Source organism: Oryzias latipes, chromosome 24 (assembly GCF_053564925.1).
Source record: "Oryzias latipes strain Hd-rR chromosome 24, Olatipes_Hd-rR_3.1".
In the NCBI taxonomy this organism is placed as follows: domain Eukaryota; kingdom Metazoa; phylum Chordata; class Actinopteri; order Beloniformes; family Adrianichthyidae; genus Oryzias; species Oryzias latipes.
In genome coordinates this window covers 16,919,698-16,945,536 of record NC_136260.1, presented here as the reverse complement: position 1 = coordinate 16,945,536, position 25,839 = coordinate 16,919,698, and the positions used below count along the sequence as shown (strand labels likewise).

At 38.1% G+C, this 25,839-nt stretch overlaps 1 protein-coding gene across 3 annotated transcripts in view; it reads right to left on the bottom strand.

The window, feature by feature from the left end:
* wasf1 (WASP family member 1) overlaps positions 1 to 25,839 on the bottom strand; it is a 56,565-nt gene that overhangs the window by 13,314 nt on the left and 17,412 nt on the right. For all 3 annotated transcript variants that reach the window (XM_020714907.3, XM_004083490.5, XM_011491620.4), the window contains exons 2-5: positions 20,343 to 20,497; positions 17,842 to 17,976; positions 6,771 to 6,924; positions 2,538 to 2,655 (exon numbers count right to left, since the gene is read on the bottom strand). In XM_020714907.3, the coding sequence (XP_020570566.1) occupies positions 2,538 to 2,655; positions 6,771 to 6,924; positions 17,842 to 17,976; positions 20,343 to 20,475 (540 nt within the window). In that variant the 5' untranslated portion in view covers positions 20,476 to 20,497. The remainder of the gene's footprint in view (positions 1 to 2,537; positions 2,656 to 6,770; positions 6,925 to 17,841; positions 17,977 to 20,342; positions 20,498 to 25,839) is intronic.

The window sequence follows — 25,839 nt, the reverse complement described above, 5'->3', positions numbered from 1 at the left end:
TAGACAATATTGAAAGAAGGAATTAAAGTAAGCATAGACAATCCGTTTCAACATAAAATGCCCTCTCAAAAAAGTATATTATATCAGGTTTGAATTGTGCGTTTTTGTGTTCATTCATGCTAAGTGTGTGAAAAAAGATTTCAAAATAAAAGTTTAAGTCTGAAGGTGAAAACAAAAAGATGAGGGAACAGAGAACACACATTGTAAAAGGCACACATGCACTCAGCGAGGCAAACTGATCATGAGACCTGAGAACATTAAAGTCACCCAAGGAGCAAAGCATAAGAATTTACAGCTTTCACTTTAAAGTTACCCTTTTGTGTGCTGCTATCAGGCTCTTCTCTTACTTCAGTTCAAGAGGCAGACACGGCCTCTGTCTTTAAGGCAAGACTTGGCTTTCTGGTCAAATTGAAGTGAAAGTCGAGCTGAGGGATCCTCTTTGACTTGTGCTACTTGGACTGATGGAGTTAACGTAGGACAGCCTTCTGCAACCAAAACCCAGCAAGAGCCGCTGAGTCCCACTTCGCCGTTCACCTATAAAATTAACCTTTTGAACATTTACAATAATTGAATTATAAAAGAATGATCTTTTTCTATTTATAGCTATTATATTTTCTTTTACTTTTGGCATCAGCACATACTAGTTCCTTTCAAAATAAAGCGCCCCGTATAGTAAATAAAATGTTCCTGCTCCAGGAAATGTACTTTAATTAAAAAATACTATAAAGTCGAACATTTTCTATCACTATGGACTTTGGTGCATCTTTATCATTTTTCTCCATTTTCTATCAAAAATAAACATAACAGCCTTGTAAAATCCCATCTGAGCTACCAGAGGACCACCCGAGGACCACTGATGTGCAGCAGAAGATCAGAAAATGAGCTTTAAATGATTCTAATAATAGACCTTTCTGACAGCAGATTAAACATTTTACTATCACTTTGCGCAGTTGATAAAAATCTAAATATAAATGACTAAAATTAATTCACCAAAACAAATAAACCAAAACTAAAAATGTGATATTTTTTTAAAACGGTTGCGTTTTTCTTAAAGGGCCAAAGAGCCACAAGAGAGAATTAAAAAGGTGCTTTTAGCTCTGGAGGTTCAGGTTGCAGACCCCTGATCTAGGATAAGGAAGTGTTTTCCTCACCTGCTTCCCTGTCCCTCCTTCCTCTACTCATTCATTAGTGTATGAGTCATCGCTGCAGCTTCTACCACCAAGTCCCCCTTTTGTCTCATAACACGTGTTGCTGTGTTTCTGGTTTTGCTATGTGCTTTTTGACTCTGGTTGTGCTGGTTCTGCTCCATACGTCATTTTCATGCTCAGCACGAGGAATGATGCAGAGAACGATTCCTTACAATCTGCTTGTCACTTTCACAGACCATCATCAGATTACAGATAAAATCATTTAGCATTTTTGACTGATCTGAACTGAGCTGGATCTTAATGACTACGTTCATATCATCTGTAGTTACTTTGTACACCTTTGGTGGTGAATTAATGCTTTATAAATGTATACCTCAATTTTTTCTTTAAGTATTTCTCAAAGACACATGTGCACACTGAACTTAACTCGCACCGTTTATCCCCCAACAAAAAAATAAGTTTGAGTAATCCCTCGTCTATCCTGCTGCCCTTGTGAACGCCTGTTGGGCACTTCCATGGGGTCTCTGGATTTGATGAGGGGGGAAATGAAGAAGCTTTACGAGCTGAGCCCACCCGCGGCTGTAATTAGAAGAAAATCAGTGGAATGAGCATTGACTACGAACGGGAGTGGCCGCAGCAACCTCTGGGGAAAATGAGCTCTCCAACAAATGACTTCAATGTACGGACACAAATGAGGTAGATCAGTACCTATCAGTGATGCCTTTTACTCCGACTTTCATCCAAACTTCCCTGTCCTTTCTTTGACATTTCTACATCATTATGAACTTCATAAGCAACAAATTATATCGTCTTAGTTTGAACGGGCCTTCGATGGAAAATAACTCTTTTTATTCCGGGCTGCCGTGACTGTAATAAGCTGTGATTGACTGCCAGGAGGTGTAGCTGCTTCCCACGCAGGAAAACGCAAGCTGGTGCTGATCAGAGCCGCTGGTGCTGAGGGTGGGAAAATCCTCAGAATCAAGTAGAGGTGGGGGGGGGGGCTACTGTAATTTATGAACAATTTTTCAATCTATGTCAAGAAGCCCCCTTGTTTCACTGTGAGGGGAGATAAAAAAAGTACATATTGTTCTGTGTCTTCATGCATGTGTGCAGAGGAGGAGAGAAGAAGCTCAGTGTGGGGCGGTGAGGAGCAGATGCTCTCATTAATTAGATTTAATGATCACATGAGTAAAAACCGAGAGGGTTGAGTGAAGGAAGAGCGGTGACTAATACATGCAAAAGGCAACGTGGTACAAAGTCAAGCCTGTGGATCTGTCTGTTCATTCACACCTCAGTTTGTATCTGAGGAAAAACAGCTTCCACAAATCCAGATGTTCACCACAAATGAAACAAAAAAGTCTTAATAGAGAGGAAAACATAGACACCTACCTTCTGTTTCCGCCTCTCCTTCCTCTTGTCCTCTGTGTCCTGCAGCATCTTTTCCCTCCACAGATCAAAGAAATACGATGGATTTGTGTAAAACTTGAGGCATTCCTTCCCATCATCCCTGCAGATAAAAAAAAAAGGATTGTTTGGTTCTGGTTTTTGGTCAAAGAGGTTACAATAGAGATACAGGAGATAAATAACAAAAGTAATGGCCAGTGTTTGAAAAGGTTTGCTTACATTTAACACTATATTTGTTTTTTGCCAGATTTATACTTCATGAAGCATCTATAAAACGTCTAAACCCTCTTGTATTTAGAATGCAATGCACAGTATGACGCGATTGTACTGAAAAATACAAAAAATTCCAATCGCTGATGATGTTATCATCTCGTGACCCGAGCGATTACAAATCTCTACGAAGCATAAACCGAGCCTAAAAAGAGAGAGCGAAAAATAACCAGAAATCCGGAAAATAGAAATGCATTTGACTACCGGTAAATTAATAAACATACATTTGTGATGAAAATAACCGTTTTAATCATTTTACCTGTATAAATGACACAAATCAATCAGATTCCTAACTCTTTTTACTAAGCTATAGGACAAAGACCAGACCAAAGGTTGCTGTGGATTAGATTGTAGAGCTACACAGGACTAGAATGGGTTCCAACCCAACCTGCAAGCTGCTAGGTGATAAACTGAAAAACTGCTGGTCTTGTTAGTCACTAAGTGAGGAAACAAAAGAACTATCTGTCTCTGTTAGTCTGTGGCTCAATGCAGGATCTCTCCACATACATGACGATTCCCCTCAATGATCTTATGACCATAATCACCATGAAAGCAATTGGTAATACCTTAAGATCTGAACTGGAATCCTATCGATCTTGCAATAAAAAAATAAATCATAAGTCCAGGTTTGTCTACAGTTAGCATTTGAACATCTGAATGATTCAAAGAAGAGGTGGATGAAGATGTCCATCCAGCTTGCCTACATCAGTTCAGTTCGCTGTGTTTGGAGTTAAAGGAACATGTTAAAGTCTCATTAGAGCCACACACCTGAGTTTGTATAATTTATTCATCGTCCCACTTTATATGAGCGTGTGCCCCAAATGTGGATTCAAACCTACAATCTCCCAGTTTTAGGGCGGACTCTCTAGCACTTGGATTTTTGATAAAGGAAACAGGAAAACGGTCAAAAGTATGAATGGGGATTACAGCTATGAACTAAGTGGGGCTGGGTATCACTGCCAAAATGCTGAAAGCGTTTGATTTCAAATCACAAGTTTACAACTTAATTGCATTACATTTGTAAAATTTCCTTTCTGAAGTAAACTTTGTTTGTTTTCTCATAATGAATGACTTAAAATAACTAAAAGCAGAACTTAAAAAAAACATGTTCTTACGTACAAAACTAAAAGAAAATCTTTTATCTTTAAAATTAAAAACTAGACATTGCTTTATAAGCAGATGTTTGCATATAGTTCCATTCAATTATATTTTTAATAAGTGATCAGATTTCAATTGATTGATTATATAAAACCCAAAACACAGCACTTCAAATGAAGCAGATTTGGGGCCTGCAGTGCCCTATGTAGTCTCCACGTCTTCAATCCCATGGCAAACTTTTGGATGGAACTCAGAGTTTGAGATGGCAAACTACAACATTAACCCTAATTGTTTGGGAGAGTTTCTGTAATGACAAGAAACCCTTTGAGATGTGTACAAAGCTACTGGATGATGGTCAGAAACTGCTGTCATTGTCAGCTAGGGTTAATCCAGCAAATTTCAAGTTTGAAGGTCAAATGCTTGTTGTCGTTATTAAAATGCGATTAAATTTATACCTTTTTTAAAGTCTTTTGGGGGATTATTTGGTCTTTCACTGTTTAACCGAGTCTATCATATAAAGATAGACTGATAATAATAGTGTTAGTGGGGAAAAAGTAGAAAATCAGTATAAAATCCTTTTTGTCTCCTTAGAGGATCTTTAGGATTTACTATATGAACAGTTAAAATGCTGTTTTATTCTAATTTCCCTAAAGAAATCACAAATGTCTAGAAGAATAAAAGCGATTGAGTTATCCGCCATCTCAACTCTGCTTGCCTTTTTTTTTTTTCTCATCCCTGCAGGAGCTTCAGTTGGAAGTGCTCACCGATGGAGAACTCCCCATCTCAACTCCCCATCTCTAATAAGGGTCCTGACTGTAAAGTGTGCCTCCATCCAGTGTCGACCATGTACGGGGACGCAATTATTTGGCTGTGGCACCCAAAAAAAGTGCATGGAAGATGAGAAGGCACAGCTTTGAAAAGAAAGAAGGTATAATGACATGCAACACCACAAAGAGAGGAAAACAGAATTCAACACTGAGGAAAACAGGCAAAAACAGCTACTGGAGCGTGCAGGTTGGAGCCACTACAGGGTAGGAATTTGGGTAAATCACTAAACTTTTCTATGCTTATAAATTAAGTGTGCGTGTGTAATGAAAGAGCAACAAAAACAAGTGGTTTTATGGGTAAATCTGAGGAAAAAAACTGTGGAAGACTTAATAAGGAACATCTCGATGTCAGAGAAGGGGGGTGAAACAGTAGGAGTGAAGGAGGAGGAGGCAGAATGAGAGATTGAGAATGAATCAAAAAGGATCAAAATGCAGGCCAGGATTTGAATTATTAATCAAAAGAATAATCGCAATCATTCATTTAATGTTGGAAGATCTGCTGTGGGTGAGGAAGGATTGGACATTGAAATTGTGTTGGATATTTAGGGGAAAAAAGGACAGAAATTTCTTTGAGTTCAAAGAACTATTTTAGCATCGTAATGAAAAATTGATTGATTTCAAACATGGCTTTCTAAAAAGCCACAAAATACAAAGGTCTTATGTGTGTTTAAAGTATACATACAATTTGTTTTTTTAATTTAAAAAAAACATGCATCTGCCTGTTACATGTTTTTTGTTGTGACCAGATAAAATGCTGAAAAGAGGCTGAAGTAAGAATGAAGCAAAGCAGGAATGCAACAAATCTAGAAGGTCACGAAAGGACAGGAAGTCCAGATCAGCAGAGCTTGGAATGGATCATTCCTCCTCAGATGACTCCCTCTATTGCATAGCTCACCTGGCTGTTCTTCAAAAGAGGTTGATGTTGAAGCAACAAGTCAGCTAAAAAAGATACTTTATAAAAAGAAAGCCACTGCACACACAAACTGTGCAAACCACACATCAATTTTAAAAGTGCATTTTTTCCTATCAGCAAGAAAATGTTTATGCATAATATTTTGCACAAAGGGGTAATTTCCACTACAACCATGTGATGCTGCACTACATACATTGATGTTTGTTGCTTCCTTTAACCAATTTTTAGATCTAGTAGTTTCAAACTTTAATTGTTTGCAGCTCTGAGTGATTATATAAAACTGTGAGCCTCATATTAACCACTGAAATATCAAAGCAGAAAGTAGAAAAGGTGCCTCTTAATTCTTTCTCTGACAAATCAAAGAATAGAGTTTGGCTCCACAAACACAACAAAACTATAAAGTAAATGGTTCAGCTACAGATTTACTTTGTCGTTTTTGGGTTCTGTCAAATAGAAACTGTTTTAATGACTGAGTGACTAATGAGTGTATACATTTATCTATTGTTGTTTTTATAATATTTTAAAATAAAAAAATATAATAAAAATAAATTAAACTAAATGATGTAGGATCTATGAAATGTAGACAATAAAAACGAAACAACTTTCTGTAAAAAGTGCTTTGAAAAATTCAAAAATTAAGCTAAACTAACGACAAAACATAGATTGCCTCATGCTCCTCCAAGGTGGGCTTAAATACGGATGACAAACAAATTAACTACCATATTTTCCGCAATATAAGGCGCACTTAAAAGCCTCAAATTTCTAAAAACTCAAAAGTGGGTCTTGTAATTCGGAGCGCCTTATATATGGGTTCATTCTGGTTGTGCTTACTGATGTCATTTAGGTGTTATTGTAAAATACGCTAACACGGCTAACTAATAGCAGTGTTGCTACGTACACACCGGCATCGGCAACTGGCGCTTAATCTGAATATATTGAAGCCCAAAAATCAGTGTTTCGGACTTCCAAAACTCCAAGTGCGTAAAGTCAAAGACCTCATTTAAGACATTTCTGTTCATTTGCGTAAACAAAGAATTGTCCAGCAAATGTGCATTAATGTTTCTCAAATAAATGGGAAGGTAGCAATCGTCACGGCAACAGTGTTCAGACCTGTACGGGGTAAGGATGTGGAGGGGGGGCGGCTGCTCGCAGGTATGGAAGGTCTCCTGCATCGGGACGGGCAGAGACGTCCGTTCAAACAGCTGCTGGTCCTGAATGGTGGAGCTCCTGAAGGCCTTCCTCATCGTGATATCCTGAAGGGACACTGGGGACAGACAGATCAAAACCCATTAGGGATAATACCGAATTGTAGTTATGAAATCAGCCTCTTGTGTTTGCTGGCTGTGCAATTGACATAAATAGTTCTAAACACAATCACTTCTATTTAACTTTATGTCATCATCATCATCATCATCATTTAAGCCCTCATCCTCCTCCTCTTGGTTAAGGGTGTGTATTTCCTCAAAACTGGATCAATTTCTTTAAGAAAAAAGTGTCCACTGACAGAACTCGTGCTTAGTGATGCATTTTCGTTTTTAGAAAAAACAAATTATTATGGAACAGCTAAAGGTTTTAGGGTATAGTCCATAGGAATAGAGGAAGAACTGAAAACAACTTCTAGCAAACAAAAAGGAAAAACCTGTGAAGATTATGAAAGTTACAAACAAAATAAATGACAAGGAAAATTAAACTGAAAATGATTTGGAGAAATGTAGCAGATAATTAAGAACTATGCAACCAAATGGGGGAAAATTAAACTGAAAATGATTTGGAGAAATGTAGCAGATAATTAAGAACTATGCAACCAAATGGGGGAAGAAGACAAAGCAGTGAGAGGAGGATGGCATTCGCATCCCAGGAGAAATGTGCAGTAACCTGAGCAGGATCAATGGGAGGATTAAGCTTCAAAAGCAGCATGAAGGAGAGATTACGCCACCTGTTTAGACAGGAAACACGCAAACAAGCACAGGCAAAAACATATGTACAAGAAACACCCTTAAGAGAAAAAAATGGAGCGCAGCTCTTCTTTTAATGGCCAACTCTGATCATCCTTTGATCTATGTAAAGCGTTCCCAGTGGTCTTTTATTCATGATTGTCGTTTTAAGCCAAAATTTAAAAAGTTGTGGGTGGGACCATTGGTGCAAACTATCAGAGCTATCCAGCCGTACAGTTTTGATCCAGATGCCAGCTTAAATGAAAATGAAGACGCACATGGATTTTGTCGACTACATCAGTATGGAGCGGGGTAGGGAGCTTGTGGATTGCCGTTCTAAGTCCTACGTTGCACTTAAAAGCTTTTTCCAACTCTATTTTTTTCATCTGCTCCTGATTCACAATGATCTGAATAAAAAAATAATTGGAAATGCAATTTTTAAGATAATTGTCCTAAGTAGTCCTCCATCATGACAAAAATGCTGCAAAAAACCATTAAAACCCCACAATTTTCTTTAAGGAAACCCCATTTTGTTTCAACGTCTGCCTAGTAGACTCCGTGACACACCAGCCAAAATGTGCAAGGTAGAAAACTTTGAATTCATACAACTTTGGCATTTAGACATCAATAATTATTCAATTCAAGTACTTTTCAAAAGACAAAAAATGTGTTCACCTTTTTTTTTCTTCAAAATAAAATGTATCTTCCTGATCTCATGAAGTATGCTAAAGTTGCCTGACTTCAATCCAAAAAATTAGATTGTAAGAACAAAGTGTTTTAAAATGAAATACAAAGAGAGGGGAAAAACAAAAGCTGTGGACTCCTATATTGAAGGTGTTTGTTTATCCAAAGGAGAGCAGAAGTAAAATCCTGTATTGATGTACCGGTAATTGTAGCAGCAGGATTTACAGATCACTAACTATTCTAACTGCATCCAAGTAGGTTTTATTTTTGCCTTAGCAGGGAAAATGAGCTCAAACTAACCATATTATGACTAAAAAAAGCAACAAATCAATTTCAGGGTAGCTGTGTGTTTGTGCACAAACCCAGCCGGGACTCTGTAGGCCCTCATACAGTTCTATTTATACTACTGTATTTGTTCCAAAGCTTTCCACGCACGAACATTTAACTAGTTTTCTGTTGTCCTCTTCAGATGAAGTTCTCCTGTATTTTTTCTGCAAAAAAATATGTAACTAACTCTTTTCAAATTTGATATGCTGAAGATGTAAGATCAATATTTGCAATCTCTTCATTCCTGTCTTGTTTTGTCTCCCGCTCCACCACAGAAATCAAAGTCAGGGCAATTTTCAACAAACTGACGCCAACACTCCCCACTCATAGTCCCAAATTTAGAAAACCCTCCTCGGAGAGCACCGCTGTAGAGACAGAACATCCTGCCAAGCCTGGAAGCAACCGGTGGTCAAAGGGTAAGAGTGGAGAGCACCGGGTTCGCTGTCCAAACAAATCCAGGTTTATCCCAGGACTGCATGCAGACGTGAAAATGACAAACTAGCGTAAAGTGCCAGGATGGATCTGAGGCGAAGTGCTCTCAGACTGGCACTCATGACTAATCAGTGCAGGTGGAAACACAACACAAACTCACAGGATCAGTAACACACAGTGGGATGCCCAAACAACAACTTTCCACCCTGATTAATAAATACAAAATAAAAAAGTTATACAAGCAAAATCTGGTTAGATTAAAAAAAACACATTTTTTTAAAGCTTAAAATACACGTTTAAGGGTTAAGATTATATTTAGGAAAAGTTTTAAATGAATCATTAATTAAAAAAAGGTTCTAGGCACCAGCAGGTGTTTCAGCAGCATCCATCTCAGGATGAAAGCTTCTAATCAGTGCTGCCTCTTTCACATCTTTTATCCAGATACCATCTGACTCAAACACTTTAACAAAAAAGAGGTGAGGAAATTGGTGTCACCTGCACACACACCTTCCTTCAAAGTTTTCTATTTCTTTGCCCTTCTCTCTTCTTTCCTGCGTATCTCAAAGTGAACTGCGCAGGAGGCAGAGGCTGATAAGAAGGCCAAGCAAGTCTGACTATCTCTGTCTTACCTCAATGCAAATGCTGGCCTACATTTAGTTTTTTTTCCCTTCAACCCTGATTTATCATTTTCTCAGTTGAATACAGCTCTTGCCTCAGCTCTTCCCATGCTCCCTTCACACCTTACTGTTTTATACGTTGCCTTATTTTGTCTTCTTTTTGGCTCAAAACGCAAGAAATCCATGAGGAAAAACAAGAAAATACTTAAGAAAACAGCACTAACTTCAAAAGTACCACAGAGACACACAAACATGGAAATGAGTCTAAAATATTATTAATAATGACCTTTTTAAGAAGAAACTGCTCTATAGTACATTACATCAACATCAACGATATGATGGAAGGAAAAAGCGATATGCTGGCATGTGATAAATACTATGTAGGAGTGAAAAATAGTATCTTTCTATGGCATATGTGATCGATATGAAATCTGGTAAAAGTAGCTATTTATCATGGTAGCATAAAAAATGATAAGATATAAGGAAGTACTTTTTTTAATTGCAACAAGCGTATGCCAATATGAAAACAGAGACTTTTACTGCTTATTTTTGGAAAATAAACAAAGATGAATAGGCAAAAAAGAAGTGCAGATTTAAGAAAAAATAATAATGATCAATTTTTTTTGTTAGGCGCCTTTCTAGGAACCCAAGGTCGCCATACATAATAGTGAAAGTTAAAAGCAATAAAATGTACAGTAAAATATGTACTTTAAAACCAGCCAAGGGTGCCAAATTATGGGAGAAATATGCAAGTTGAAAAATTCGTTTTTTAGAATTGTGAGAGAGAGCCAATGTTTTGGAGGTCAGGAGGTAGTGAATTCCAGAGCCGGGGGCAAAGTAGGTCAATGCTGATGAAGACTTTTAGAACCTTAACATTATTATGGCCACACCCACAATGACAATAAAAGCAACCGAAACAATACTTCTATTGGTTCTACGATGTTTGTATTCTAATGTTTTCAGACATTGATGTGATTAGATGATGATGACTGACACTTACGCTTATGCTACTTCTACTGAAGTAGGGAACCCATAATAAGGCTAAAATCACAAACCTGTTTAAATCTACAGCCTGAACCTGCCCCTCTACGGAAGAAGGTCTGTAGAGTAGGGCTGCTTAGTGTGTAATTAAGTACTAGGCTAAAAGAAGCCAAATAAAAATATGTGGTGACATACAAATGCCGGAGATGTGGCAGGCAGGCGACACCATTTAATGTCGGTTACGGGTGGCCGTGGTGCAGAGGTAGACCAGTCGACGTCTGATCAGAGGATCGCAGGTTAAGTTCAAGCCTTACCCACCAATATGTCAAAGTGTCACTGTACAAGACACTCAACACCACACTTCTCCTGGTGGTTATAGGTCGGCGCCAGTGTGATGTACCATCACTGTGTGAATGAGTGTGTGGGTGGGTGAATGTGACAGTGACTGTAAAGACCTTTTGGCCTTAAACCAAGGTATACGTTGTTTAACATTTATTATACTTGCAGCTACAGTGGCAAAGCTCGTGAACACCTGAGATTCTATCATTATTCACGCAAGAGTCACAAAGTGGCAAGTGAGGTATGCTAGCTTTCATATGAGGAGTAACCTCCATGCAGAAGCTCCCTCGTGTGCTGGAAACCACACCAATTTACATCGCTTTGTAACAATCTCACACCGGATACAACCAAACATACCAACGTAATATTTGAGACAATGAGGGACTTCAGTTGAGCAACAGGTACATGTAACACTCAATCCAATAACATATAAGACTACAGAAATGATAAACTAGGCAAAGAATACCAACTTAATTTATATAAATAAACCATGTGACAGACAGAGAAAAGTCATTACGATATTTGATATTATTAAAAAATATGGTCTTACATAAAACCAGTCTTTGTTACAAAAAAAGTTGGGAATCTTTTGTTTTCTGAATGACCAAACAGAAAAAAAAACAATGAAAAGTACAAAATATAGACACAACAGGATACATGTAAAATGGCACACAAGAAAAGGTTGCCTTCAGTTAGTTGTACAGTTGTTAACCACTGGAAAGTAAGGGCATTTGGACTTAGTAATGTGTGGCTCCAAGCTCTGTTTAAGTAGCCATTGGAGACAATGCCTATGAGGTGTTGCTGTGTTGGACAGTCATCACATTGACAAGGGGGGTAGGCTGTAGTAGAGTCAGAACAGACTAATGCATTATTTCTGTCTTTGAGACTTCTGAGGTTCTGCCAGTGTCTGAGCAATGGTCTGAGAACTAAATTAATCCAAAACGGTAAAGAAAATAGAGGTAAAGAAACCCCTTCTTTCAGAAAAGCACAGGATTAAACAAACCCAAAACTGAGTGGAAAAGAAAAAGATAGTTGGTAACATAAACAGTTAGGGGCCCAGGGGGACTCTGGGTTGCTGTGCTACCTTCTATAATGGCCTGGAGCCAGTGCAATGATGTAACAGTGCCATTAAACAAGGGATACAGGCCATTAGTTTGGCTGGCTGGAGTGATAAGGGAAAGGGAGCCTGACAGAACACAAATAGCATCCATGGGCCATCCAGGTTGAAGGGAGATGAGAGATTAATCAAGGAGATGGAAGAAGGCGGAAGAGACATAAAAAGGTTGAAGACAATATGTGTGGGGGTAGCAGGCTTGAAGGGAGAAGTGGGTGTTGATCCTTTCAGCAGGGTATAGGTGAAGTAAGGCTGAAGGGATGAATTTATGACACAAAGAGCACGCAGACATGCATTTCCCAACGACCTTCAGACAAACATCCCTCATGTCCCCCACCATCCTCCACCCAGTGACCTCTGGGCTGCTACAGCGTAATTCACTTCAGTGTGTCAATCAATATCATGTCTGAAGCTTGCAGGTTTGTTTCTGTGTAGAAGAAAACTGGGGGGGAATACATCACTGAGAATACATCAAATAGAACCAATTCCAAGATTTGTCCAATCTTTAAAATTGAAAATTGAACACATTTGAAAATAGGTAAAATAGACTTTTTTTAACCAATTAAAAATTTGGTTATTTGAAATTAATGTTCATGAGTTCACTTTTTCTGTGTCATTTAACTATATCAGCAAAAATCATGGCCTATTAATGTACTGATTAATAGAAAATCACTGTTTTTTTCCTTTTTTCAGCCAGTTTAGTTTAATAATTATCCACACAGCTGTATTTTGTTAATTATTCTCAGTAATTCTTTTTTATAAATTATCATTCATATATTCTTATGTAGTATTTTCTACAAAGACTGTAATTGTGTTTTTTTTCTCTCCACTTATTAAATTTCCAGTTATCTGTCTGTCACCCTTTTGCTTTCCCTGTTCAGTTCAGTTTTGTTAGTTTTGGTTAAATTATTGGTTTCTGTCAGGATATTTGAGTCCAGTCTCCTGTTTTTGTGTGTACCATCATCTTATGACAGCCGATACCAATGAAGACACTCCAGTATGTGTATCTTATTGGACCTGACTGTTTCATTCAATAAGAAAATTGTCTTTTCTCATATAGCCATCGGGGGCATGTCTACACGGGATGGCTAGAATTTTACTGACCACTAAACAAAGTTGTGATCGGTTGAGTCCAAGATTTTACCATTTCAAACAACAGTAGTGAAGCTAATCGGAGTCAAAATGAAAGGGCTCCTCTAAGGCAGTGTTTTTCAGTGTCCCGTGGAAAATTTTTTAATTTCACTAAAAAAAAAACATTAAGTTATCAGGTCTGCATTCATCCAAACAGGCCCAGGTTTTACACTGAATACGTATAAATATAAAAAATAATCAAATACTTTTTTCTTTGTGTATATTACATATCCAAGATTTAAGAATGACTGTATGATGTTAATCCAGATTAGAAATGTTTTACCTTTTCGTTGCTGTTAAACCTTGTGATTTTTATCAAGGAAAATGTACACCTTAACTCAAAAAATATTGAAAAACACTGATCTGAGGTGAAACAGTTTTGACCAATAGGAGAACAGTTTATGGATGTTTGTATGATAGATTTTAGAAAGGTCTGCAATTTCAGGTTGATATTTTTCTTCTGAAGTTGGAAAAAACGTTTTCTTGGCAAGAGTGGTTGCCATAGAAATGTTGACTCAGACCGACTCGGACAAATCACTGCTTACTGAAAATCTCTGCTTTCAACTTGGCGTCGTCCGAATCGCGAAAAAATGCCAACTAAATGGATTTATTTCATTGGAATCGGAAGCAAGTCATATTCTATGGATGATGCCACAGTTGCTCGGTCCAGTTCACAAATACAGTCAATGGTTGAAACTCATTCAGAATTGCAAAAGAATCTGCAGAAACACAAAGTTAATATCCGTTTCATACTTTTGAACTATTTTTCTTTACTTGTCACAATAATTTGATCTATTTGAGGTTTTTAATAGAATTTTGAATGGGCTTTGTGGCCACTGACTGTAAGACACTGAATATACTATTCGTCTTTATCCCACCTGACCCCCACACTTCCGTCTCTGTCCCCCCACAGTCCTGATTTATGATTATATCCTGGCATGCACCTATTTGTCTCTCCTTCACGCCTCTCTCACGGCAACCACAAATCTGTGCAGACAATTACAAACTAAATCCTATGCTTATGCTATTATGATCCACAGGCGAGGTGGTGGTGTGTGTTTGTAACTGGATAGTAAAAGGTTGAGGATAGGATACACAGAGTGGCTTTTACTGGAAGAAATCCATTCACTTGACTCCCTCCACCCCATAACTGTCCATTCTTGTGTTACGTTCAGCTCAGTTACTTCGACATCTTTCACTTGATTTCAATAGTTGTCACATGTCAAGATGGGGATAAGAAATAGTACGTTTATTATTATTATTACTATTATTTTTAGAAAAACTCATGCAGGCAGAAATGACTGGATGAGTAAGAAACCTCTAACATGAAGATGTTCCAGCCTGGCCCAAAGAACTCTGTGGTACAACCCTTTTACACTTCAGTGCTTTTGCTGCAGTGCTGTACTATCTTCCCTTCCCCCTATCCTTCCATCTTCCTTACTCTCCACCCCTCCAACTCTCCCCACCAAGCTGAAACTGAGTTGACTGTGATCTGCTATCTCTTAAACCAGCACTTTAGGCTATAAAAGGTTCCAGTCCAGATTATTTATGAGAGGACTAAGAGCCACGGGCCTCAAGTTAAATAAGCTGTAGTTTCCTAATCATCTGTGTCTAAATGTAGTAACATCACATATACATTTCAGTATTTCAGCACACACATTTTTTTTCCATAAAACAATATTTGAAAAAACAGTAGGGATTTATTTCTAAATAGTAGAATTAAAGTACTGTTGGTTAAAATATATTTAAATTTGTTTAAATTAACAGGAAATGCAGAGAATTACCATGACTGTTCTGATGCTTTTTATTGCAAATATTGTTGATACAACATACCACAAATCTGCTCATCCCACCTTATTTTTCCTATAGTATGTTTGAAAAAGTGTTTTTTGAATATTCAATCTCAATATTCCCATTTAACAGTTTACCCTACATAGGAAAGTACTCCTAATTACAAATTTCAAACAGTTGTAGAAACAAAATGTTTTGCATTTAAATGTTTGTGGGCATATTTTTATTATTACATTTTCATCAGCATAGAAATGAATGCAACGGTCACTTCACCCAACATAACTCTAGGTGGCAAAACTGAAGCCTTGCTTCGTCCTTCTAAAAAACCTTCAAAAATTAGCAATTGGGTGGGACAAGTGAAAGTTTTAAGCTCTGTTAGATCCACATGTGTGTATACTGCCTTGCAATGTGTGTATTATAGGGGTTAAGATTTGCTTTTTATCATAGGAGTCAATGGAATACAGCAAATTTTGTAATCAGCCTCTAGTGGGTTTTTTTAGTGGAACTGCAAGTTTTGAAGCAATAAATAAATGAAAAAAAAATTTTGAGTAACACTTTTCATTAAAAAAATACATAACCTAAAGTGCTCTGCAGAAGTCTCACAACATTCCCTCTCCAATTTATAAAAACACAAACACAAAAAACATAAAAAAAAAAACAATATTGGTAAAAAAGGTGAAATATACTTACACAAAATTAGAAAAATATATAATATTAGGCCTAAAAGTATACAATATAGGAACAGTTAAAAAACCCATCACATTTTATGGTAAAAACAGGTCAGTTAAAGAAAAAGAATAAAATAACGCAAATGTCAGCAAGAGAATGGAGCCACCTCAAATGGCACACTGTTTTTCAAAATAAAACTTCTGCTGGGTTCCCAACCAACGAAGCTAAGTTAAATTATTTAAAAGAGTAAAAGGTTAGCTTTATGTTTAATATTGTTATTATTTTTAGTTTTATAATAATAAAGTTGCTATGAAAGCAGAGCTACAAAACTACTGTTATCAGTATTAACTGTTAAAAACTGGTAAAAAGCGCTTTAATTTGACTAAAAGATCTACCGATAATAACCTTTTCCTAGCTGAGAACCACAGGAAAGCACATGTACAAAAAGTGTTTCATCCCAGATCAGATGAAAATATTGGGGTCTAGGTAAATGTGATTATTGAGTCAACCATGAAATTCTTGTTAAACTTAAGCAGACTGAAATGTGAGACCTTGCTCCAGACAGCAGATGCTTGGCAGGAATTGGGTCTTGGAGGACGACCCACGCACACGCACTCGCACAAGAACGTCTAAAACAGTACAGCTAAAAATGGATCAAGGTCTCCCAATGTCCCAGTTAAAGACTCAACTACAACCTGCCAGTAGCAGGGCCTTGAATGACATATGGAAGTTAAAAACACAAATCTCTAGAAAACTAAACTAGCCTAAAACAAAATTTGGGAAAATAAGTACGAAAATAAGAAATTATTTCCTGAGGAGTTTCAGTCCCTTCACCTCCGTATAATATTCTCCTGAAAACCTGATAAGATCTGCACCAATCTAACAGGTTGATCACTTGTTATCACACAGCAGGAGCTGTTATTCTAGAGGGAAAAAGGGTAAGATAAAGGAGAAAAAAAGTGCAAGGACTAGAAAACTACAGTTCAAGTAATTTGAAAAAAAATATTTAAAGTGCATTCATTGAATGTGCTTAAAGACAGTGCCTTTGTGTTCTCTGGGACTGAAGCCTGTGGTGGCTTTCATTAGAAACTGTGAGTAGGACTGATTGAGCATTTTACTGTATCTGTCTGCAACAAGGAAGCAGTTAGAGCAGTATTGTACCAAGCCATAAACACAAACCGGAGCAGTGGAAAATCAATACTGTGCCTCAGAGCCTGGTCTTCTACTGCTGTGATTCTCTTCTCTCACGTGCATCCACTGCAGTCTACTGTAGATACGTGATCCTGTTGCTGCTTTCACATAATCCTACCCTACAGTCCACGCACTTCATTGGGTTTCCTTTTTGTTTGTGGCATTTGGTTCTCTCTCTTATTCAAGCATCTAGCTGAAAAACAATAAAAACATTTTCCCACTACCCTTTAAATAAGGCTTATGGTTTTTCTTCTAGAGAAAATCAAACCATATTTTTAAGTTAAAAAAAGCTCAATAAATCATGTGGAAGACAAAATGAGCCATCCCATAAACCAACAATCTCTGCTGCTCAACAATGCAGAAAAAGTGTTGATAGGTGAGAAAAAGGAGGAAATGAAAGTTTTGTTGTGTCCAACTATTGATTTAATCAACTTTAAAAGAAAAAAACATTTTCTGAGCTTTAATTAAAAAAAAACAGCTGATTAAGAATAAAATTCCTCCCCACTTTTAGAAATCTAAATATATATAAATATATATATACCGGTGTATATATACACACACACACACACACACACACACAAATACATTTACTTGACTGTACATCATCATTTTGGTGTTAAATAAACGTTGTAGCATGGAATTCCATATGCATCCATGCATATGGAAATGTTCTTGTCTGAAACCAGTCTTCAGTGGTCACTTATGGAATTGTAAAATTTGGAACTTTGCTTAAAACATGGAAAATGGTGCTTTATGATAACTGACATCTGCACAGAGTCATTATCTTAAAAAGAAAGAAAGAAAACTTTGTAACTACTTTGTATTTAAATTATAAGAATATAGATTAAAATTTTAAAAAGTTTCAAATGTACATTTATGATTAACTTTTGATTTCAAATCCATTGTCAGAAGTTAAATATCCAAACAAAAGTGCTGCATGAGTAGTTTTTTTTTCTGGTCTTAGAACTCACGTTCCTCCTCTTTGGGGTCCAGCTGTGTGACGCTGATGGACAGGCGGTCCACCCGCTCCTGCAGGGAGTTGACCCGAAAAGAGAAGGAATGGGCTTCATTGAAGAGTTCTCCAAACAGGTCTTCTGCATATTTACCTGTAAACACACAAAATTCTTATTCCTTGACTGTATTTTGGAATAAAAAAAAAAGAAGCCTTCATTAGTTTGCTTTGTTTGACAAGTGTAAAAGGTGCAAACCAAACGGGTAACTGTTGCTGAAAAAAACAGTTATTGTTTCAATACCAAGTCATTTGTAGTGGTACACTCTTGATGCAGTTCAAAACACTTTCAGTTGACATATTTGGTGGAACAAAGAGTGTGAGTGAATCAAATTGAATAGTTTTAATTTAAAATTGGGAAAAAAAGCAGTAGTAAGGCAGCCAAGGTGCTTATTAAGCCTTTTACACCACAGCTTTAGCTCCAGTGTTGACCCTTTATTTAATATCATAACTCTTCAACTGTTTTTGCAATTTTGAGAGAATTCCAGCAGATTCTAAAGCAGCCCTGCTCTGATATGCAACACTTTACAGTAGTGCAGTGCTTGCGCAATCAACGTAAATCCAGCTGATTCTGTCACAGAGAAAAGCAGCTTTCCACCAATACACAATACACTCAGCCGCTTTACATGGCACGACGCGCAACACGAAAATTCGACGCAAAACCGATATGAAAATGACACTTTTCTCCACATCAGAATCCGCTGATTCATGCCAATAGCATAAACGGTCAAAGAGTTACGGCATGTCAAAAAGTGTGTTATATCAGGTTAATACGAAATAGCCGGTCAAATCGCAGGACTGGCCAGTTTTCTCCTTTTTTGGTTTGTGACGTTTTCCAGCTGTTTTGTTTGCTATGAAACCAACCAAATGTCAGCGTTTTGGCATCCCCACACCAATGGGGTGCATGGAACCACGCTATAGGACACTACACTAATGTGTCTACTCGATGATGTCGAATAAAGAATAACTTTAAAAAGGACAAAAAGCAAGCGTCCCAGACAAACCCCCACATTCTAGTCCTAAATGTAAAGCCAGCTTGAAAGTATCAAATATTACAGTTTCACAAATAACCACATACTGGCCTAGAGAAGGGTTTCCTATTGACCCTCTTGTTAAATAATCCATTTTACACCAGTAATGAACTCTAGTATAACCTGGTAACAAAATATATTTGGATTACTGTTTTACAGTAAACCGAAAAAGTATTTGATAAAGAAAAACTACCAATATTTATAGAAATGCATACTATTTAAAGATATGAGGGTGGTTCCAAGAGTATTTACTGAGGATGTAGACTTTTACATTAAATTCTGAATTCTGACAATGAATACAGCCAGAAACCACGCATAGAAAAGATAAAACACCTAATTAAACAGGTTTTTTTATCCTCCTTTCTGGATGATGTGCAGCAACCTGAACTAATCAATACATTCAAACACAAGCGTTGAAAAACCTCCAGAAGCTGATGTTAGATCCAAAAAAAAAAAAAAACAGCTCATCCTTATGCAGGCCCTTAGTCATGCCTTTCTGGTGCCAGTAAAAGTTTCTATATGACTTCAGCAATTAAAGAATGGGTTACCCTGAAGAGGCAGCCAGCACTACTGAACGTAAAAAGAAGAAAACACAACAGCTCCCAGCACCGATACAAAATTACTGACAGAGAGGATGCTAAGGAAGTAACAGCGCATATAAAACTGAAAACTGCCAGCAGCATCTCAGAGGAAACTCCAGCAAAGTTGCAAACATTCATTAAAGATTCATTAAGACCATAAACTTCTTGTTCATAGCAACACCAACCCGGGTGAGATACACCAGCATCTTCAGCTGAAGGAGGCTGAACAATAAAGATGTCTGGAACATTTTGGGAAAAAATGATACATTTCCTTATTTTAAAGTAAAATACTATTTCTTTTCTTTTCTTAAAGTTTTTCCCAGACTCAAATGGAGCGAATTCAGAAGAACTGGATAACTATAATAACCTCAGAGAGCCAGTTGGCTTTTCTATTTTATCAGTGTTTAAAAACACCAGATTTATTCAGTAGTTTATAAAAAGGTGACACTTAGTCAGCTTTTCACACTAAAGTTCAATCTAAAGGTCAAAAACTGAGCTTGGTATTTTATGAAGATATTACATTTTCAGGTGTTATTACAAAGTCACTGACCTATGGAAAAACCCCTCCAGACACAAATGCTTCCCGATGACGCATAAATACTGGAAATAGCTTGAATTCTTATTTTGTATTTTCAACAATAATGACCTACAGTATTTTTTCACTCAAGCAACTGATTAAAAGTACATTTCTTTCTTACCAAAACAAGATTTTACTACCACAAAATATGTGTTGTTATTGAAAAGAAAATATGGAAATATAATTTCACGGCACTGTGGCCCATGACATGTATGTTAAATATGAATCACTCTAAATGTGAATTAGAGATGTGTGTGTGTCACCGTGCACTGACTCAGGCTGCTGAGCTGCCGGATGACGTTTGCCAAGGATATGTTAGTCACACACTCCAGCTCGTTCTTGATGTTTCTTGGCAGCACGGTGTGGCACAGGTGCCTGGGCTCGATGGTGCGCTTCACCAGCGGCATCCTTTCGCTGCGACGCCTCTACCTGCACAAATGAAACAGGGTGGCCAGAGGAAAAGAGAAAACAGCCAGTAAGTGCTCAAATTCAGATGTGAATAACTAAAAAAGGTTACTGGAGTCATGGAAAAAACTTCATTCATTTATTTTTTCCTGCAACAAATTAAACACTGTTGAAAAAACATGGCAGTTTGTTTGACAACATGAATAGAAGAAACCAGAGGATGGGGCATCAAGCCATCATCAGGAATCACCGTCTGTTTATGAGACTGGACTGTGTGACCCCGCTCCCCCTTCGATTCCAAAAGAGCCAAGAGCCGGCGGACACGGATCACTGCTTACTGATGACGTCTGGCTCCAACATGGTGATGACCGTGTTACAAAAGCATGGCAACGGAAATGAACTGGAGCCTTAAGTACAGTATTTTCCGCAATAAAAAGCTTCAATATTTTTATCATCCAGAGCGCCTTATATATGGATTAATTCTGGTCATGCTGCTGTAGCGAATTTGAGAGATATTTGGTGCTTTGTCAAAATGTTAGTCTCTTTTCTTTACGTTTTGCAAACAAGGTTGACACTTAACAGGTATTAGGAACATGTAGCATATTACAAACAAGTTCTAGAGTTACTGTCAACACAGTTAATAAAGTCTGACTGACGGACTTACTGTCTCGCTTATTGTGTCTTATAGTTCGTGCGTCTTGTATATCACAAAAGTTCAAAAATACACCATTTGTTGATGGTGTGCCTTATGATGTGATGCGCCCCATAGTGCGGGAAACATGGTTGTTTCAGTTGTGATCCTTATTTCTAAACCCTCAAACCAAAGAAAAGATCAGGTTGGTGTTGAATTTCCAAAATCAGCGCTCTTTCATTTACATCCACCGACCAAAACAGCACAACAATCTCAGTGTAAAGCAATGAGATAAAGAGAAGAGTAGAAAAAAATAGTGTGACGAAAAGACAACAAAGAGAGTAAATGCATCAAGATATGAGGACAAAAGCTATTCTATAAGCATGACTCACCAGTGATAACGCCACTTAATCATGTTAGAAACCTCATCAATCAGCTCTTGGCCTGTGTTAAATTAGAGGCAGCGTGTGCAATGATGTGGAGATCAGGTACTCTGATGGACTGACTGACTGCTTGGACTTGACAGTGACGAGGCTTTATGAAGACGCTGATTAAAATTTAATTGAGGTCTGCTCAGCTGTATTTTTAGCAGCATCTCTGTCACCGAATAACACACAGGGTTTCTGAAGGCATCGTAATAAAAATGTAGGGTAACCAACAACCAGTTCAGTGGAAGAGTGTCAAAGGACTCAGGAGATCAGGTGTTTAATCTGTCCCTAAACCACATTAAGGGGTTGGATTGGTTAAACCACCAAAATGGTTCCTGACAGCAGATCATGAAATCCATGAGGGGATGGGTCAAATACAGAGAACAAATTATTAATGCAATAACTATTGAACTATTCTAGAAAAATGTTTAGGTATAGGTGATGGAGCTGAGGTGAGTCATGTTGATACTTCACAGACTATAATGGTGAGAGATGACAGCTTTACAGTTTACAACTGTAAAGTGTTGCATATCAGCGTGAAGCTGCTTTTTGTAGCTTAAGAATCTATTGGAATTGCATAAGCGGTCGATACATTGTAGTAATTCAAAAAAGCATCGACACCAGAGCTAAAGCTCCAGTGTTAAAGGGCTGAAGACCCCAAAAACTTTCTTTTTTTGGCAATAAATTACAGCAAAGTTGTTTCCTGCTATTCCATTTTATATCTGGGCAGCAGTGAGTGCAGTTTTTTTTAAATCTGGTAATCAAATTGTGGGTATTTTTTGCGTTTGTACTGCTTATGCAGCAGGGGATGTCACTGAGTAATTCACTTAGTCCCTTGATTTCTATTGATACATAAAGGTGGAAGGGGAAACAATGCAAAGGCCAATGAAATTATTTGATGTATATATTCCTACTTTGGAAAAAAAAAATCTTCCTTTTAATTGTCTGCCGCTATTACAAGTAGAATATATAAAAAATATTTTAGCCATTTTTTTAACCTTTCAATTTTAAGTGAGAAAAGCAAATTTTACACTATTTGGTCAATTCAGCAAATCACTCATGTGACAGCTGAGCTGAGGTAGGTAAATTGAGCAGGAAATAAATATTCAAATAATCAATCACAGCCTAATCACTCCTGTTATTGCATTATTCCATGTGCACCGACTTATTTAACATGCACACACATTTTTCAGGTTTGCACTCCTCTCTCTGCACATCTCTCTAGGCTGTTCTCTCGACAGCCTCCCCCTGCCTTTTGGTTCATAGGAGTTATTTCTGAGGACTACTAGGAAGGCTGGCGGAATAAATAAACAAATAAAAACAAGGATGGAAAAAATAGGGCTTCCAGACAGCAGTGAAAGAGAGATGGGATGGAAGGAAAACACAAGCATCATTGGCAGGAGTGGGAGGAAAAGAACTTACCCCAAATGAGACAGAAACAGAAAAATAAAATCAAAGAATCATCAGTCAGTAAAGGCAGCACATGAAGGCGCTTACCTTTAGCATGCAGCTGCTTAGTTTTGAAGTGTAAATTAAAGCGGCTGCACTTTTTTTTTCCCAATACAAGTTGTGACAAAAGTACAAACACAGAGAAGCCTTGACTCTCATCCTGCTGTGCATTGTGACTGCAGGATGCATTTACTGCCTCGGTGACTGGAAACCACTTCCCACTCCCGTCCATGAAAAAAAACAAAAAAGAAAAAAAAACACTTAACTTAGAGAAAGAAGACTTGTCATATAAGAACTGTCATTGGGAGATTACATTCCCACCAGCATTAAATATTAATTATAAAAGGAATTTTTTTCACACTTTTTCTTAAAACGAGACCACCTGTGATTTGTTTTTTCTTCCGTTTTTGTCTTTATTTCAGTCGTAATATTTCCCTTGTAAATTAATAGATACATTTTTTCTTCACTGTTGTCCCTTTCTTGGGGTTACAGAAAAAAAACAACAACAAGAGTGAATAGACGTGAATTTCTACTGAACTACTGCTGCTTTGCAATGCCTTGGTCACAACTGTCCTTACAGGTGGATACACGCATGTCCACAGGCAAAAAACTGGGTAAACCTGTACAGGAAATGCAGATGGTTCTTTAGATCGTAGACCGACCGGTGCGCCTTGGGGTGGGGCGGGTCCCTGCCGGGGCCGGGGCTCCGGCTCTGCGTGTTCTCTGTTCCTCCTACTCCTCGGCCAGGGGGCTGCTTGGTCCTGACCTCCGTCTCCGTTTCTGTGGTGGGGGTCAGGTTCACGAGGGTGGTTGCTCCTGGATTTTTGTCTGACGGTGAGGCTCTTGGATGCCTGGATCGGCCGGCCATCTCTGACATCCCACTCTGTTTCTTTCTCTCCTCTTTTGTTTCTTTTTTCCGTCCAGTCCAATAAGGAATGCATACAAATATAATCTTCATAAATAAAGCTTAGCCTCAAATACAAAAGGGGTTTATACAAATATACACTCTGTCTGTTTGAAGATCCATAAACCCCAATTGTAACATTAAAATCTGTCCAATACAAGAGGGACTCAGCTCTGATCTGCTTGCTCAGCTGTTGGACAGGACAAGTAAAAAAAAAAGGATCGTAGACCACAATCTAGAACCGTCTAGACCACCCAAAAACCCACAGCACCCATATGGGTCAACCCCTGTACAAGTGCATGTGACTAAGGCATAAATTGTTCCATACCAAACTTCAGATAAGCTTTCATACAAAACAAACAAACCTGTAGAAATGCACCTTAAAAGAAGGCCAGATGAAAGTGAGTGCTTCTATTGGGATCATATTACCAACCAAATGTTCAGGTCCAGACTCAAGCAACTGCCTATATTAGAAAGGACGAGACAAAAAAACAGGACTGAACCAACCCATTGCCTACCTGAGATGGATTACTACTTGATTTAAATTAGATAAATATCAAGCATCATATTTGGCCAAATTAATTTTTGATGTGCTAGTCTGACTCGTGGCCTTCTCTACGCCCCTTATTTCTATGCTATTACTTTCATGAACCATCATTTTGGGAGGTATTTCCCTGTGTCACCAATCCCCATGGCAACGACTGCAGCTGCATATCAATGGCCACTTTGGAGTCCCCCCCTACAAATATGTGGTTTGCTGGTGATGATCATGCATCTGAACTCTTGATTAATGAAGTCAATATCAGAGAGCAAAAAAGGGTCAAGTCATGAACTGCTCATCCATTGTGTGTGAGCACAAAGCAGGGTGAGGGATAACACGTGCCAGGGGAGAGTGGGGGTCTCCACTGATGCAGCTCATTGCTCCCAAGACAATATGTCCAACTGACGGCTGTAATGAATCCCAGCAGAGTATTTACTTCTCCACAATACCACTGTCGACCCCTCCATATGGAGGGGGTCAAGGGCCTTTTATTAAGAACACTTGGAGGACAAACCACACTTTTGCCATTCTACAAGGCTGAATTAAGCAGACATACTATAAATACACGAACACAAAAAAGTACCTTTGGTTTATTTACGACATTTTTACGCTTAAAGACAACTTTGATGAGGTGTCAATAGATATAAAAGTAAAACTTAAAGTATGTTGAGCTTCAGTTTGCCTTTAAAGACCCACTCCGATTATCTTCTGATCATCTGTAAAAGCATTCCCATTGGTCTTTTAAGGATGCCAGGAAGTAGGAGTTGGCTTACTCAGCGCCAATAGTCCCGTCCACAACTCGGAGGAGAATTTCTAATGAACTACTGCCCCTCTGTAGAAACTATGTCCAAGAAAACGACAGGTTTTTGGATTTAGCCTCAAAACAGCAGAATCACTTATAGTTTAAAAGATGACTTCATGCAATTTCTAGTCCTCCTATAAGTAAAAAGAAAATATTTTTGATGAATAGCACATACACAAGGAGGGAGCAGCTATAGGAGTAGCACAAATCTTCAGGTTTGATGCCAAAAAAAGGTTCTCAAAGGGTTTTAGTGGATAAATAACTGTAAAGCAGGATATCAATAATCAAATCATGTGTCCTTTCTCAACATAGCTGAAGACAGAACTGCCTTGCATTGCTTAACAACTGACCACACAAACGTCACCCTGTGTTCGCCATCGCCACCTCCTGAGCTCACCTGTCACAACACGGCCTCTTGGCAGAGCACACCAGAGCACAAACCAGCTTTTCTTCATGCCAATTAAAAGTTTGCACACGCCGACACGTTTCAGGGAGTGAGACGACACCTTGCAGACTTTCAAGAGTTATGTGCCACGGACACACACAAACACAAACACACACGCCCACACACACACACACACACAAAGATAATGTGGTGCTGTCAGGTACCC